The sequence below is a fragment of the Caretta caretta genome, chromosome 19, assembly GCF_965140235.1.
Source record: "Caretta caretta isolate rCarCar2 chromosome 19, rCarCar1.hap1, whole genome shotgun sequence".
NCBI lineage: Eukaryota > Metazoa > Chordata > Testudines > Cheloniidae > Caretta > Caretta caretta.
Genome location: NC_134224.1, coordinates 7,038,654 through 7,056,325, shown reverse-complemented (window position 1 = coordinate 7,056,325; position 17,672 = coordinate 7,038,654). Strand labels below are relative to the sequence as shown.

Sequence of the window (17,672 nt, the reverse complement as noted above, 5' to 3'; positions counted from 1 at the left end):
TACACATGGGCAATGACATATTGGCTAAACTGCCCCTCCCTCAGGCTGTTGCAAGATGTACAGTTGTGTTGGCTGCCTGCTGCTGCCCTGCACCCCAGAGCTGGCTGCATTGGGGTGATGTCCCGTTTGCCTGTTGGAGTGAGGATGTGTGCGTGTGCGAGCCTCAGAACTAGTTGAGCTGATGCGAGTGGGGTGGGTGTGTAATACGGTGTACAATATGAGGTGGGGGAACCAGCCTGGGTCATGAGGGAAGCCGGCCCTCAGCAGGACATGGCTGGGCCAACGCTGGCTAGTGGGGTGGAGCCAGAGAGCAGAGGGTTGATAGCATAAGAGTGGAACCAAAAGACGTCGCCTCTCTGAGGGCCGGGGCTCCCACCCAGGCCAGCCCCTGTCCCTCACTCGAGGCAACTCCTCACCCCATTGGGCAAAAACAGTCTGCCGATTTGTTCAGCCAATAGCAGCGTGGAGTTGATGCGGGGCTGGCGGGAAGCTCTGCAGAGCTTTTACTCCACAGAGCTGTTTGAGCACTGGGTCAGGTCCCACCCACTCAAAGCAGCTAATCAGGAAGGACTTCTATTGGACCATGTGGCTGTCAATCAGTCATCTTAATTGACCTATCACAGGGGAGGGGGAAGGAAGACAAGATAGTTAGCCCAACTTCCCAGGGGCTGTCAGGTGGCTGTATTCAGCCAATGGTGCGTCGGTCGGGTTCGGTTCCCGTTGGTGCCTGAAGGAGTTTCAGGTGGGGCTGGATGTGGCATGTCGGGTCGATTTTTGGCATGGGGCAGGGGGGTAGCACGGTCCCCAGTGTGAGGAAAGCTAAAGGGGCAGCAGCAGTGGAAGCGTGAGCGGAAGGCCCTGTAGGGGAGGTTGGGGCCCATCCTGAGGGGATAGAGGGGGCAGGGTGGCAAGGGCTAGCCCGTGATGGGGCTAGAGGTAAGAATGGGGGAGGTGGGGTGAGGCCAGTGGTGCTGGAGCAATTTTTAGAGTGTGTGGTGGGTGGGGGGGGTGTGCTGAAAGCCATTGAACAAAACTAAACCCTTGTCTGATGGAAATCAAAGCCAGGGGGTGCAGCCTCACCTATAGGTGCTGGAATTAGAGGTACTATCTCTGTATGACAGTATTTGAGGGGGGGGCCTCCTGCCCCTGTAACTAGACGGTGGCCAGAGCCCCTGTGAAGGGTGGTGGGCTAAGCAGAGGGCAGGAGGGAGGGCTGTTGCTGTAAGAAGGGCAGGGTGTCCTAAGAGGAGGCTGGGATATTTCTCCTGCAATAAAAGGCACTACCTGTGAGAGGCAGGGAGTGGGTGGTGCTTGAGCTCAAATCATGAGCGGGGGAGTGGGGGGATGTTCTCTATGGAGAAAATGTGAAATGTTAGATATTAATTTATTTTTCTAAACATGGGAAATGGTGGGCATTCAGTGGAACCATCTGAAAAAGTCAGGAGAGACTTGAAATTGGTGCCTCTTGGAATCATTCAGCTGGGCCCTGAATGAGCGAACTGGCACTTCCTGGCATCTGTATGGGCCCACCTCACTGCCAAAGTTGAAATGGATTTCCTGTGCAATGCTCTGCTTGCAAATATGAAAATGAAGGCTCTCTCTCACCACCATATGGGCACCCTCCGCAAAGGTCTTTTTCACTGTATTTTGGTTCCTGACCAAAATCTCTGGAGAGTGAAAGCCTCAGTCTGTAAAAATAAATGCACCACAGCCAATAGCAGTACAAGCTTCTTCCACAAGCCGGGATGGTCGCTTAGGCCTATTCCACGGGGACCTTCTCAAGGAATGGGGAAGGTAGTTCAGCTTCTGTTCCCATGCAGTGTTTAGACTGCTGAAACTATCAACATGGTTGCCAATTCTGATCTTTTCCTATGACGTACACATTTTCACCAACAACTGGACTGAGCCCCCTTCCTCAATAAACTCCAAAGATCTGTCGGATTTTTGGTCATACTCAGCCGGTTCTGGCTTTGAAAAAATCTATACTCTGAAAACATGTTATATTTTAAAATATTTAAATGCAATAACTTTTATTTTTTGGGAGGGGTGGAAAGTGCTGACCTCACAGGTGCATATGTAGCTCCCCTGCAGATGAAGAAGGGCTTGTGTTTGTGGGTGAAATTTGACATTTGTTATATCTTTAATATTAAAGGACAGTCTTTTTTCCACTTATATTTCACTCATGCCATATTTATTATAGTACATTTGAAAGGAATTCAAATATATATACAATATAGCAATAATTTAAATTTAAAAAAATCTTTTGTCAAAGTGTATTTATCTGTAAAGAATTGAAAACTATGAAAATTCACTATTTTAAAATAAAAGTAGTTGACTTTATTAATGACAAATGACTACACCAATGTAAATATATATCTAACAAAATGAAACCTCTCCAGTCTGGTAGTTAAAAATAAATGTGAGTAAACTTTTAAAAAATAGTTTTAGATGCAAAAGGAATACTCTATTTTTAAAAAATAAAAGTTTCCTGCTCAGATTAAACATAAATAGGTGTCTCACTTTTTTATTTTGGGGCATACTCTTAATTGTATTTCATATTTATTTTTAAATATATGCATTACCTTTTGGGAAGGCTGAATCTTTGAAAAGAGCATCGTTCATGCATTTACAGATAGTGTAGGTTTGTTAGATTTCAGCTTGTGCAGAATGCTTCTGTCTACTTTCTCACACATTAAAACAAGTGTAACCCCATACTCATCACAGATACTATTAGATCCTCATCTGTTTCAGTGCATAGTGGAAAAAATGTCCTCTGTGGCCCAACTCATCCATGAAGTAACTCCATCTACTCACTTCAATAGAATTACCCCATTGACTAATTTGGATCCTGATTTCAAAGCCTTCTATTGATTAACTGTGAACAACCTCACATGCTTTCTCTCTCTCTCTCTCTCCCCTTTATTCACTTATCTTAGCACTGGTCTCCTCTGCCCCTCCATAAAATCTAGCCACTTTGGTATTTGATAATATAGTTTTTTAAAAAGATGTATGCATGTGGTCTATATTGGTCTATGCATTGGAAGCACAGGAGCAGCTAAACAACGGATAAAAAATTTGCTATTGTAGGTAAGAACCACATTTGCAGCTCCTTGAGTTTAGAACAGCCTTATGTATCTTTTCATCTCAACTTCAGCTATTTTTAAGTCTCTGCTGGAAGTATATCTCCATAATTGATACCTGTTAAAATTAAAAGTTAATTTTTCCCCTTTTCTATGTAACTTTCATTTAACTGTAAAAGTGTTTTGAGAGTATGTAAAAGATACTATATGAAAATATTATTGTAATAATGCAAAAAAATGCTTTGCTTTTAGGAGAGTGACACTTGCTGGGTAAAACTTTGGAAGGTAAGAAACAAACCAATTTATATTTTAAATAGTCATTTAAAATATATAGGCCTTAATGAATGGAGAATGGACATGCCAAAAACAGGTTCAAATTCTACTTGCACTCCTTGTATTCTAAGGGCTTGTCTATACTACAGGTTATGGCGGTATAACTTATGTTGCTCAGGAGCATGAATAGGCCTCCTCACCTCGAGTGGTGTCAGTGGGGACAGCGCTATGTTGGTGGGAGCAGCTCTCTCCCATTGGCATAGAGTGTCTTCACCAGAGGCGCAGCTGCAGCACTTCTAGTGTGGACTAGCACTTGGACTGTCTGAAGGCCTGTTCAGCCCCTGTTGAAATTTAGCCATATCATGTCTACTTTCAGCCTCCAGCTGCAATAGATATGCCCCGTAGGGGCAATTCAGCACCTGATGATAACCACAGCACAAGCATGCTCTGGCCACACTCCATCTCTGTCCTGACATTTCCTACACTGGGGGCTATAAGGAAATAGTGGCATAGAACTGTCCCGGGGCCGGCAGGGTGTAATTCTCTAAAGGCCATTTCTGCCAGGTTTGCTGTCACTTTAGGTCACTGGAGCAGTGTGAAGGGGGCTGGGATACAGCTGAGAATCAGGCCCATTGTTGATACTTAGTCTATAGCCTCCTATTTCAAAGCTTGTTCAAGAACCTTTTGTTTACCTTTAACTCATGAAAGTCATTGTTCTCCTGCAAAAAGAAAAGGAGGACTTGTGGCACCTTAGAGACTAACCAATTTATTTGAGCATAAGCTTTTGTGAGCTACAGCTCACTTCATCGGATGCAGTTATGTTGGGAGAAAAGAGAAAACTAGGAAGTGGGTATGGGAGAGAGCTATGGCTTCTCTTCATATGGCTGACATTCCCGCTCATGAGCTCCCCCCCATTCTGCACTGCTAGTGTTTCTTTTTTGCATTTCCCTTTTGAAGTGTTGTAGCACTTAGCACTAAGAATTTAGTGTTTCTAGGATCTAAAGGTTTTGCTGAGTCCACATAATTGAGCATTCTACAAAGATGGTTCTTAAGGATTAAAAAGACATCCAGGAACAGGGAAAGTTGCCTTTTACATAGCTCAGCAATGTAGATTCGGGGCTCAATTCTCTACTGCCATTTGCCTTGTGTAGTCAAATCAAATTCTTGAAGTATGATCTGTATTTAAGTTTAGAAAATTTTAAAATTTAAATTGTATTTTAAATTTTATGTTTTAGCCCTCAGAGTCTCACTTGTAACTTTACTTAATATACTATGGTTTTTGCTTTGAGTGCCCAATGGCCTTTGGACATCTTACAGACTGAAAACAAAGACTTCAAATATGCATGAAAGGATTTATGTCACAAGTCCAACTGAAAGTAGGACTTGTGTTCCTAAATTGTAGGTGCCTGAAAATCTCCCCTATAGTGCCTAACCAATCCCCTCTGGCAGTTTAATGCAAGTCCTGAACACTTTTTTTTGTTTAAAAAAAAACAAACAAAAAAAAACCTCTTTGTAAAGATTGCACTTCTAATATTCTTATTTAAAGCAACTCTGTTTATAGGTAGTCTAAATTAAAAAGCTTCAGTAGTGTGAATCCTGTTCATTTGAGGATGCAACTCACTCCATCCAAATGTAGCTGTTCTATCCTGTAACCTACTCTATATAGATATTCTTAAAAATGCTTTTTCTTGTAACCAGTAAGGGGTAGCATTTTTTTGAGAAAATGCTATTCTAGTAAGCAGACTAGTCAGATTCTAATTAGTTTTTAAAATTTTATTACAAGTATCAAATGTACATTTTTCGTAAGTGTACATAGATTAAATACAGTATTTACAGAAAATATGTATTTTAACTACTGGCTTTAGTAAGTTTTTCATAGTAACTAATTCAGTAGTTCTTGCTTTGATGCAGCTGGCAGAACATTAAACCTATGAAGAAATGCCTTTTAGAACATCTTAAACAACTTTGTTCTAACAAAGGCTTTGAAATAAAGGAAGAAAAATGGTTCACGCTTTCATTTAAATAGGAACTTTGAGGTGGTCTTTGGCTTACCGTAAAATAAGTCATTTAATAGCTCTCCAGATGTTCAGTTTCTGGCCAACTTTCAGGGATCTTTACATTGTAGCAAAAAATGTAGTTGGAAAGAAGTTCCTATGGACACAAAGGAATGTCTGGAACTATGTGCACACTAGATTGTAGAACCTTATTTTGCTCCCATGCAGTATTGTTAAAAAGGATCTATTAATGATTAAGTAGATCATAGTCTCTTAATTGGCAAGATGTAGTAAGTCCGTGATGAGATGAGCACTAACAGATTTCACTCCAAATACAACTATCTAAGATTTGATTTCACTTTTTCGTCTGTCTCATCTGTGTTATCATCATTAACTTGCTGGATGACAAATTTATCAGGTTCATCCTCCATCTCTACATCTGATCTGTGCTCTTCATCCAAGTGCCACCCAGAAATTTTGTCTCCTAGAGAGATAGTAAGAGGATGTTCTGCATTTAAGTCATCACGAATGCTGTCAATATCTGCTTCAGCTAGACATTCATTACATAGTCTGTAGCGCCTTGTTCCTTGTTGAATCACATGTCCTGTTAAGTCGGTGACATGATTCTTACACTTTCTGCAGATTAGTTTGCCGGCTTGATGTATCTATAGAGATTTAAAATGGAAAATCAGCTTTCATCCAAAGAAGGGTTAATACAATGTTTTTTCTTTAAGAACATCTATAGTAATATTTTTATAAACTGAGAAATGCATTAGATCACCCTAAAAGTAAATAAGGGGATTATAAATGAGACTTCTAGAGCAAGAACCAACAGATCTGCACTCATTTATTAAAAGTCTATAGTACAAGTACACTGGATCATTAACTATCTTTGATTTTCATCTCGTTTCTTACACAACCAATGAAGTATGAGTATTCTATCTGCTTATCAAAAGGGGAAAGCTTTTTTCTTTCCAGATGTGTTTATGCAACAAAATGCACACCTAGGACAGGATGCACTGCTTCTGCGCTACAACCATCTTTTTATTTAAACTAGAAACCAAGTTATTAACTGGGTCCAAGTATTCACATAGGCATTGTGTATGTGTGCACCAAGACAAATAAAGATGGGATACTTAAAAAAAAAAAAAGTAATGAAAATGCCACACTATTATTTCAGCACTTCAAACGTGATTTACACTCACATTTTCCAACTTTTAAGTAGATTAAAAGCTAGTTTTTGCTTTCTACTTTCAATTTGTGGCTACTTTGTTCTCCTCCACAACTCAATCTTAGTCATTTGAAGACAATTTTTCTAAACTGTACCCGTTGTGCTTATTATGGCCCTTTCTTTTAAATACTACTTTAGTGGTTTTTTTAGAAAATGCTATGTTATCATACAGTTTGTTATTTCTAAATATTATCTTACATGTAAAAGGCACTTGTCTCCACTGAAGAATAAGTCCATAAGTTTTGAGAGCACAGTCCTATTTGTGCACATAACAGGTGCAGCACATGCAGCTACAGTACAAGTTTCTTTTCATTATGCCAAAAGGCCTCATCCATCTTAATATTTAGGGGCAAGATAGAGTAGCTCAGTCTCTCTCTTTACCACAAAAGCCATGGTTATGCTACCACCAAAGATGTTAATTTTAATGGTAAATTTGATGGTTAGTGTTGTGTTATAGATGCTTGTCCAGTTCCTAAATGGAGACAAGTGAGACGACTAAATTATTTTATACTGGCCACTGAAGAGCAGTAAGATGAGTGACTCTCTGGGGCTGGTTCTGGACAACAAACTGCTGTTGCGAACATAATTTCATTTTTCAAGAAAGCCAGTCTTTAGTCAAATGACATACTGTTTGGAAATGGCTACGTAGGTGCTCTAATCTTGTGAATTTTTTCCCACATGCCTCACACGGATAAGGTCGTTCCCCTGTGTGACATCGAAGATGCCTCTTCATGTCTGCTCTCCGTTTCACTGTATGGGTGCAGAAGGGGCACTTGAATTGCATCTTAGGTAGATCATCTGTTAAGAGAAAATCCTATTAGTTAGGTAAACAGCAATAGTCTCTTCCCTAGACAGATTTGTTGAAGCAAAGTTAGCTTTTCCTATAATCTGTAACTTGAGAGAAAAGAATCCAAAACACAACCACAACCCTTCTTCTCTCCTCTCTCACTGCATTATTTTTCCAACTTAATAAAAAGTCAAATACTTGGTGAACTGATTTAGATAGCGGATTCTGTCCTAGACAGACTGACCCTAAACTAGGTTATTTACATACAGCGGTGCCTTAACATGCATAGGTTTTCAGATGCTTACAGACTGGACTTTTGCTTCAGATAATGTTTTAGAATCCAGATGAATATTTGTTTAATTTGAAATAAAGACATCATTCCAAGACTCAAGGTGCCTTAATATAATTTATACAAAAAATACAATTAGATCTCAGCAGCATTAAAATAAATTCCACAGAATTTTGCCAGCCACCTATTCCCTGTTCCTCAAGAAAGCATATTCTAAGCCTCTCGAAAAATCCTCCTAAACAGAGGTCTTTTGCAGTATATCCAGAAAGTCATCAAATTCAGACTATTTTGGACCAAGGGTGCGGAGGCAAGTTAAGTATGAGCCCTCACATTTCTTCTCTTTTATAATGGGGGGGGCGGGGAGGGGGTAGGAAGAAGGTCTAGCTAAAGCACTTTTGATGACCACAGCAGTTGCAGCAGGCATGGAGAGAGAGGCAATCCCTCAGGTAGTAAGTAGGCTGGTACCAGGTAGAGCTGACTGAATTTTTTTCACATGAGTAGTTTGTCAAAAAATGTAGTTTCAGTCAACCTGAAATTATTCACATATTTGACATGAATTTACCAAATAGCTCCCATGTGGGAGGAAAGATAACTATCATAACTTTTACCCAGTCGCAAGAGCACTCATGAGATGTAGGAGACCCACATTCAATTCCCTCTCTGCCTTATATGGAGAAGGGATCTGCCTGACATTCAAGACAGAAACAGCTACATGGCTAATGTGGTGCTTCTCCCTTGGAGTAATGGCAATCCAGTGCCAATTCAGGAAAAGGCTAAACCCAAGAATCAAGTCTGGTTCTTACTTGTGATGGTGCACCATGCTACTACTAAACTATACTAAGCTGTTTTCTAAATTTCCTTTAGGCACAGTTGTGACTCAGATCTAAGCAGATTTAAGCCTGTCAGCAATCATACTACCACAGCAGTTAATATGGACTTTTGGTCATAAGGACCCCATTGTTGTTTTTTAAACCAACTTGTTTTGTTTCCCCTTAAAATTGTACACATGAATATAGAGAACTCTTCTCTTCCCTCTCCCATTTGGTACTCCTTATTTTACTAATGTTTAAGACATTTCCTGCAGCATAACTCATTGAGGAATGCTTCTGAACCTTCAACGGTTTCAGTAGCTTTTGCTGTCAGAATTATTGACAAGCATAACTTACTGTGAACTGCAAAATTTCTTAAATATATGCAATATGAATGAATATAGACTTCAAATGTTTAATAGTAAATATTGCATTTTGCAAAGTGTGGATCATCAATAATGTGATTATAGCTTAGTGCAAATTGCTGTTAATTTTTTTGGTCACACTGATTGCTTTCTTCTTATACTGTACTTGTTATATTATCTCTACCATTGATTGCATACGGTAAACCTCGAACCCCATCTTGCAAACACTTATGCATCTGAACAGTACCACTGAAGTCAATAAGATAACTCATGTGTACTTATATGAAGGATGTAGGTCTAATAATTTAAATGCACAAGCTATTACTGTAGCACTTAGTGGTACCAAGTTTGGGGTTCCATTGTGCAATAGGTACATTAGCATGAAAAGCTGCAAGCTCTTTGGGGCAGGAACTCTCTAAATAAACAAGACCGATAAAGCAGAGGGGAAGAGGGAAAGGACAAAGGGATGAAGTGACTTACCTGAGGTCACACAGCAGATCAGTGGTAGAACCAGGAATAGAAACTGGCTCAGTTTAGGGCTCAGATCCTCAGTCTGGTGTAAAACTGTCTCATAGCTCCACTGAGGTCACACCAGCTGAAGATCTATCTCAAGTCTTCTGGCTCAGAATTTAGATGCCTACCCACTAGACTATATTACTTCTCTCTCCTTATTCCTTAGGTGTTATACTGAATTAAGGAAGTGTAATGAAGCTTAAAGTTTGGGCATATACACATGATTGTGTCTTTCCCAAGGTTTTGCAGACAACCGAGAATCTTTTTCAAGAGAACCCTGAGAAAAGTCTCAAGACAAACACCGTATACAATTATATCTACTCTTACCTTCATTCCAACCACCCATTACACCTAGAATCGTGGGCATAGACGTATACAGTTCATCTGCTTTTAAATCCATATACACAGGGGAAGTTCTTGAAAGTTCTTGTTCCAGCTGAGCAACAGACCATTTCTTTGGTATCACCTTTGATTCTTGATCACATCGGTACCCAGTATGAGCAGTGTCATTCTCTGTGTCAAACTGAATTTGCTCTTTGGATTGAGAAGTGCAGTTAGTCTCTGAAGCACTGCAACTTCCACTAGCCTCATCAGGTTTGTTTGATTTATATTTCAGAAAATCATGGGGCTGTGACAGTCCAAGACGCCTTTGGCGTTTTTTCACTGAGCCAAGCTTTTGGCCTCTTTTGGATAATTGTGTTTCTTGCTGTTGGACATTCATTTGTGAAGATGAGTGGTTGCTGCTATTGGTCCAGGAATTTTCATTCACCATGCCTGCCTTTTGATCTGGAATTAAGTGAGAACGGATGGGGTTGCTTTTAACTTTCCTTCTTGACCTATAAAAAGGTGGGCAGTCTAATCTACTGTTGACCCTTTTGGCTGAGAGGGTGAAGTAGTGATCCTTCTCTTTTTCATTAATCTCCAGTGAGGATTTAATGAATGTCTTACATACACTCAGAATATCTGTCATCTGCAGATAACTAGCAGCTGACATTACTTCAATCACATTTTGCCCAGTGAGAGACAGTTTGCCTGAATATACAAAGTCCAGAATAACTGTGAAGGTAGCAGGAGAGAAGACCTCAAAAGTAGCTGTGGTTGGCTGACTAGTCTCTTTTGAGCTCTGGGAAAGGAGCATTTTGAAATAACCACTACTGGCAAACAGCACATTTCGATGTGCTTTGAAGACCTTCCCCTCAACCAGAATACAGCAGTCACAGAATAAGTCTTGCTTGCGCTGCTCGTTTAGTTGCTGAAGGAGATGAAACTGATGGGAAGAAATCTCCATTCCAAACAGAAGGTAAACAGGAAGCGTCTCTCTACAATAAAGAATAATTACAATCTTGACATGCTACATGTAAACCCAAAGTTACTGCACAATTTCAAGAACATTTTTCTTTAATAAAGGGATACAGTGAGACCATGTAGTCCGTCCCCCCCCCCCCCCGCAGGGTCGGCCCGCGTTAGCATAAGGAAGAGAGAAGAGACACTATTTTGATAGAGCAGTTGAGATGCCTCAGTTGGAGGCTCCAGCTCTGTGCATTTATATCCTAAAACCGAACAAAAAACTCACTGGAAAACTTTACAAGCCCCGTTGCGGATTCAGCAACGGGAAAGAAGACCCATCCCTTTCACAGCTATGAGGGTTACGGTTCAATAGGGTTCAGGCCCGAGAGAAGGCCACCGGGCTACGACTCCAGCCCCGGTCACTCGCACGGTTGCGCCCTCTGCACCGCAGGACCAGGGCGCCAGCGCCACCGGCCAGAGAAACTACCGCCCCGGCGCCCGCACCACGCCATTGGCGGAGGACGCTGTCAATCACCCGCACGCCCCGTCCGAATTGGCCCTTCGAGCACAGGGAGCCCGGGCCGCCTGACGGCGCGAGACGCCCGCTCGGGGATCGGTGCGGGCGGGCTCCCGACGCAGGGAAACCCCCCCCCCCCCGCCCCGCCCCGCCCCGCCCTCTCTCGCCCGGCTGCCTGCCCGTGACCCGGCCACCGCGCCAGGCGGCTCGGGACGGGGCGCTCTAAGCCCCGCGGCCAGCAGCCTCCCTTCGTGCGGCTCCGCCCGGGACCTGCCGCCCCTGCCCGGTCTCCGTCCCGCTGCGCAGCCGCCAGCCCCTCGGCTGCCCTTCCCGGCCCCTCACAGCGGCGCCCGGGCTACAAATGGCGCCCGCCTCGCTCTCCCTGCGAGCGCGGCTCGGCTGCGGGGAGCGCCCGCCTCAGGGCCCCAGCCCGCCTCGGGTCCGCCGAGCCCGCCGCTGCCCCCGGCCGGTTCTGGGCCGGGCCGGGGCCATGGCAGCGCCGCCGCCACTTACCGGCGGGGTTCGGCGGGCGGCAGCTGCCGGGGCGGGCCGGGGTTGGGGGTGCTGCGGGCTCGGCTCCGTGTGACTGTACCGCAGTTTGCGGGTCCCGCCCGCGCAGGGCCGAAGGGGAGAGAGACAAAAGGCATTTGCTGACGCGGGCGTTGGTCAGAGACGCCCGAGGGCTGGGGACACAATTAAAGGGGCAACGCTCCGCTCGCAGCGGGCACAAGCCCGGCCGCTTCCTGCCGCTTTGCTCGGGTTGCGCTCGCCTTGGCCCGCGCGGTTTCCCTCCCCCCGCACCCGCCCCTTGCCCGGGGAGCCCATGTCGCGGTTTCCCGCAATCGGTGGAGCGCGGTCAGTGTTGAACAAGGTGAAAATGTCAAATATCCAGGGTTTCTTGGGTGGGGAGAGTGTACGTGTCAAATACAAAAAGGAGGACTTGTGGCACCTTAGAGACCCACAAATTTATTTGAGCATAAGCTTTCCTGAGCTACAGCTCGCTTCATCGGAAAGTGAGCTGTAGCTCACGAAAGTTTATCCTTCTTACTTTGTCTTTCAGGTGTCACTATGTGCATAATAAAGGACAGTGCTAGTTTGATGTTGGGTATTTCTTTTCTTTGAAAAAACAATACTGGAAACAGTTCTTGGACAAGTAACATGGTATAAAAACCTCTGCTCATTAGCATAACGATTAGTTCTGATTTTGCTTTTGCATAGCAGAAGTATGGACAATTGACATGCATGCACTGTATAAAATAATGACCCAAAATTCTTAGTAACACACAGGGAGGGGAGAGATTGTATTGAAGCACAATTTAGTAGATGAGATTTGGAAGTTTCAGGTTCTCAGCTGTACACTTCTTGCTAGAATTATAAAAGGGTCATTTTCATTCTGTCCATAATTTTGGTTTAGCAAATGGGTATTCAGATCATGCAGCCCTTCTTTTATAGTGTTCCCGCAGTAGTAGTAGTGTTCTGCCCATCTTCCTTGATCATTCCTAAAATATTCTATATAAATTAAGAAATTGACAGCTGATTCCCTTTTTAATGCTTCATCTCAGCTGGAATCCCTATAATCTATGTTATAGTTAGTTTGAAAAGTAAGTACTGTACTGACAACTGTTTTTTAGATTCAGTGTTTATAAACGCTGAAAGACACAAAATAAACTATTTGGGCACTTAGTGTATAATTTAAATTTATTTTTAAATGGTCAGAAATCACACATGTGCCTCCTACTGTATGTAGAACAAAATCATGCAATGTATTAGTGTTGTCTGACCTCCATAGTCCACTGAAGCCAAATGACAGGTTTCAGAGTAACAGCCATGTTAGTCTGTATTCGCAAAAAGAAAAGGAGTACTTGTAGCACCTTAGAGACTAACCAATTTATTTGAGCATGAGCTTTCGTGAGCTACAGCTCACTTCATCAGATGTATACCGTGGAAACTGCAGCAGACTTTATATACACACAGAGATCATGAAACAATACCTCCTCCCACCCCCAAATGGTTTTACTTACCTTATTTTGTTGTACCCTAATTTAGTCTTCAAACCCCACCTCCCATCTTAATTTCTCTGATGCTTACTTGTGGCCTCATCTGGATTAGGAGAAAAGGGTACTCTCCCCCCCCCCGCCCCGAATTAAGTTAGCTTAATGGAGCTAGTTTAAATCAATTGAAAACCCCACTTAATACCAACATAGATACAGTCAAACACCTTTAGTTTGATTTTTGCAGGTCAAGTTATAGCCTAAATATTAAAACCTATATTCAAATTATGCTGAAAGGTGTTTATGGCTACCTGTGTTGGAGTCTTGAGTCTATAGACCATCTCAGGCCTCTTTGAAGCCAATGGGTGTGCCAAGCATTTTCAAGCTCAAAAGGAGGGGCAATCAAGCACCTTTATGTAGCAAAAATAGCTACAAGGTTTGGGGCTACTGCCCCAGCTACCACATCACATGGCAGGTCAAGGCTAACTTGTATAGAGTGTAAGCTTTCGTGACTTACAGCTCACTTCATCGGATGCATCCAATGAAGTGAGCTGTAGCTCACGAAAGCTTATGCTCAAATAAATTGGTTAGTCTCCAAGGTGCCACAAGTCCTCCTTTTCTTTTTGTGAATACAGACTAACACTGCTGCTACTCTGAAACTTGTATAGAGTGCTAACCCTGGTTGGAAATGCAGGATCTAGGTGAGGATATGAGCTACAGGTAGTGTGTGTTGGAGACAAAAAGCCAGATGGGACAAGGAGTTGCAAATATGACCCTGAAAGGAAGCAGAGGGACATGGTTTCTTGGGGATTGGAGTGGCAGACTTGGGGATTTCTGAGAAAAGAAACTGTTGTTGTTTGTTACGGTGTTCAGGGAAACAAGATATTATGTATTTTTTTGCAAAACAATATCACCAATTTCTGATCCTAAAAACTCTGCAAATCCCTGAATTTTGGCTAACTGCTCAGTGCAAAGGGAAACCAGTCTTAAGTGGGGTTTTCAATAGAGTTAAGATAACTTGATTGAGAAAAAGGTGCTTTTTCTCCTAGTCTTGAAAAGGCCTCTCTTTCAGTGAATTTATATAGCAGGTATAATATAATACATTGTAAAAGAGAAGGAATAATAATGTGCAGCTTCAGGGCGACTGATGCATTCAAAATAACTTTGCTGAACACTCCTCTTATCCTTAGTATGTAAGGAATTCAGCATATCACTATATTCAGTTAGTGTCCGGTTTTGTTTTGTTTTTTGCAACTCATCTTTAAAAGTCAATTTAAGTAAGTTACCCTTTGTGGAACTATTAATCTGATTGGAATTGAAGGATATTAGTTACATAACAATTCCTGAAACACTTTAAAACACTCTGTTGAAAGGTTATATAAGTCCAAAGTATGTTCATTACTTAAAATGACGACAGTTTCTTGTTAAGAAAAATCAAGAACAAACATCTCTTCTGAGGCTAGGAAACAAAAATTATTATGAAGGCTATTCTCTGCATTTGCTTTCTAACATATTTTGTTAGAGGTGTCCTGGAAACAATGAAGCTGAGATCTGCATACTAAAAGATCTTCAGATGTTGAGACTGTTATAGATTTAACATCCAGCCTGCTTGTGAACCATAGCTACTGTACAGATGGTTCAAATAGCATGATCCTACTCTGCATACTGCAAGATGCTCCAAATTAGTACTCCTGTGTGACCATGGTTGCGATTATGCCAAGAAAGGAGAGAGAGATGTGGAGAAAGAGGGAGACAGAGGAAAATAGGAATTAACATACTGAATCTAACCAGTAGATAATCCGTCTAGTCACTCAAAGTGAGCAGCATCACCAAATGCTTCAGAGGATGGAGCAAGAAGCCCTGTAGTGAACAATTATGAAATAAATTGCTCAAAGCTGAAGCTTCTTCCCAACTAATCATTTAGCAATTGGGGCATGCCCTTAAACATGGTGTGTGTCTAGCCTTTATAAAAAGTGATGGGTATATAGAGGACAATGGGATATGTGTGAGAAAACAGTAGGTTTGTAGACTTACCAGTGGTATCTACCAATTTTTTCCACTGAGAATTATGTGGACTATGTCCATTAACCCACTAAATCACCATTCATTGCATTGATTTCTATACTTCTCACTAAGTAGGATACACTTTTAAGAAGTCAGAGGGAGGCTCACTGTCTCTCGTTCCTCTTGTGGTTGGTGGTCATTTTCCCCAAACTTTTCTTCAAATTCTAGGGCATGGACAAGTGATCAGGCTGCTGAGATAGGAAAGACAGAATTTTAGTGACAGATTTGGCTATGGACCGTATGTGCAGGGAGACAGTGAAAAAAATATATTAAAGGTGACCTGGAGATTGCAGATTAGGTGACAGGAAGAATGGAGGTGTTGCTCAGGAATGGAGATGGGAGGGGGGTGGGGTGGAGAAAAGGTTTAGAATTCAGTTTTGGCAACGAAGTTTGAAAGGAGTGCAGGCCACCTACAATGAAATGCCAGTGAGTGATGAGAGATTGAATAGAGGAAGAGGAGTCTATTTTGCCACACTAGAACTGAGAGCAATCAGCATACAGAAGAATAGATGAGGTCTCCTAATGACAAAGTGTAGGTGAAAAAGAAGAGGGGGCTCAGGACAATGTCATGGGGGTCCTCCATAGAGGGCAGTAGTGGAAAGAAAGAGAATCTGCTGAAACAGATGCTGAAGGATTGGTCAAAAAAAGTAGGAAGAAAACCAGGGGAGGATAGAATGTCCATGAGAAGGGAGCGATTAACAGTATCAAAAGGGAGTGGAAAAGATCAAGTCAAAACAAGATGGAATACTGGCATGGAGAATTGCTCAGGAAGAGGTCAATGGAGACTTTGGTGAAAGCAGTTTGAGTGAAGAGGACAGAAACCCAATTGGGGTGGGTGTAGGAGTTAGTGGCAGTCTGCTAGTAACATACTAGACACAGCTGATCCCGACAGGGGCTGTCTGATAGCTAGAACTTCTTGACTGATGGAGGGGCAGATTTACCTATTGTTTAATTCGGTGACAGAGCTCACTGGCTGCTCAATGCATTCCCTGCCTGCAGCTGTGGTTGGTCATGCTTTCTGTGCCTGCTCCTGCCTCGCCTGCTCTTGTGCCCAGTTCAGCTCCTACCCTTCTTCATCCTGGACACCCGTGGTTCTGACCCCTGGCTTCGCTTCCTGACCAAGTCTCCAGCTCACCCATTGGCTCAGGCATTTGGCTTCTGATCCCTGGTTCTGACCCTCTGCTGTCAACTCTGCACCCACATGTCCCATGGCCCCAATTCTTGATTCCAGCTCAGCTTTGCTCTAAACTCCAGACTAGCTTCCCCCATGGCTCTATTAGGCCTGACCACCCATGGCCCAGTTGTGTCCTTGACAGTTTGAGAAGCTCAAGAGAGAAAGACCAAAGACTGGGCTTGGCTGTGAGGCTGAAGTCCATTAGGGCTTCTCTCTTCCTGACAGAGGTAATGGACAGCTTGCAGAGGTTGCAGACCAAGATCATGTTTTCGATTACCTGAATTGTCCCTGCACTTCCGAGAGTGTGCTTCAGAACCTATGCCTGGTGAATAGGCCAGTCACCAGGCTTGCTGTGGAATTCTGGCTCTTAGCGGCCAATGCTAGATGGAAGACAGCATTCCACACTTAATATGGACATTGAGTATTTAGATATGCCATTTGGGCTGTGTAACACTCTGGCCACATTTCAGCATTTTGTAAACAAATTTTTCTGGGACATGCTGGTTCTATTGTTCTCTATTTAGATGATATTCTTCTCTTCAAAGACCAGAAGCTTTGATCCTTACCTCCAAATACAGTCAATTTTTATATCCATTAGTTTTCACCCTTGTCTCAATCTAGTCACTCTTGCAGACTCAAGTTCCTGCTGCAACAGATATCATTATCCACTTTCACCAAGTTCTCCAGGAACTTACAAAGCATCTGGAAGCTGCCAAGGAAACATACAAGCAACATGTTTTCCTTGTCCGACTTCACCAGAATGACTTCTATGCCAAACTGAAAATATGTGAATTTGACAAGGACACTGACAAGTTCTTCAGTTACATAATTTCTCCAGGAGGCCTAACAATGGACCCATGGAAAGTGTCTGCCATCACTAGGTGGAATGCCCCAAAAGGAGGTCAAGGAAGTTTAGCAATTTTTGTTGGCACTTCATGAAAGGCTTCTCCCAGCTAGCGTCAATGATAACTGCACTCCTCCAAAAATGATTTTGTTTTGTCTGATTGGCAGAGATATGATTAGATATGATCAGCTAAATAAAGGTTTCACTTCAGCTCCTGTTCTTGTGCGTTCAGACTCTGCCAAACCTTTTACTGTGGAAGCAGATACCTCAAACTTCACAATCAGGGCTGTACTTTTGCAAAATGAAGGCCCCCATAACAAACTCCATTCTTGTGTATATTATTCCTACAAACTAACCACTGCTGAGAAAACTATGATATCTGGAACAAGGAGCTGCTCGCAATCAAAAGAGCATTCAAAGAATGGAGACATCTTTTGGAGGGGGGTTGGTACCC

The 17,672-nt window shown here is 42.7% G+C and overlaps 1 protein-coding gene across 3 annotated transcripts; it reads right to left on the bottom strand.

The window, feature by feature from the left end:
- Positions 1–5,111: 5,111 nt before the first annotated feature.
- On the bottom strand, positions 5,112–11,888 carry LOC125624871 (zinc finger and BTB domain-containing protein 8A). 3 transcript variants are annotated; one of them, XM_048826185.2, is made up of 4 exons: positions 11,659–11,888; positions 9,669–10,660; positions 7,261–7,376; positions 5,112–6,012 (listed from the first exon to the last, which is right to left on the bottom strand). In XM_048826185.2, exons 1-4 carry the CDS (start codon positions 11,790–11,792, stop codon positions 5,686–5,688), a joined length of 1,569 nt encoding a protein of 522 aa, XP_048682142.1. In that variant the 5' UTR covers positions 11,793–11,888; the 3' UTR covers positions 5,112–5,685. The 3 variants fall into 3 exon arrangements, with proteins under 3 accessions (XP_048682142.1, XP_048682141.1, XP_048682143.1); XM_048826184.2 differs by having other exon boundaries at positions 7,207–7,376; positions 11,659–11,885; XM_048826186.2 differs by lacking the exon at positions 11,659–11,888 and adding an exon at positions 10,915–11,252 and having other exon boundaries at positions 7,207–7,376.
- Positions 11,889–17,672: the final 5,784 nt, after the last annotated feature.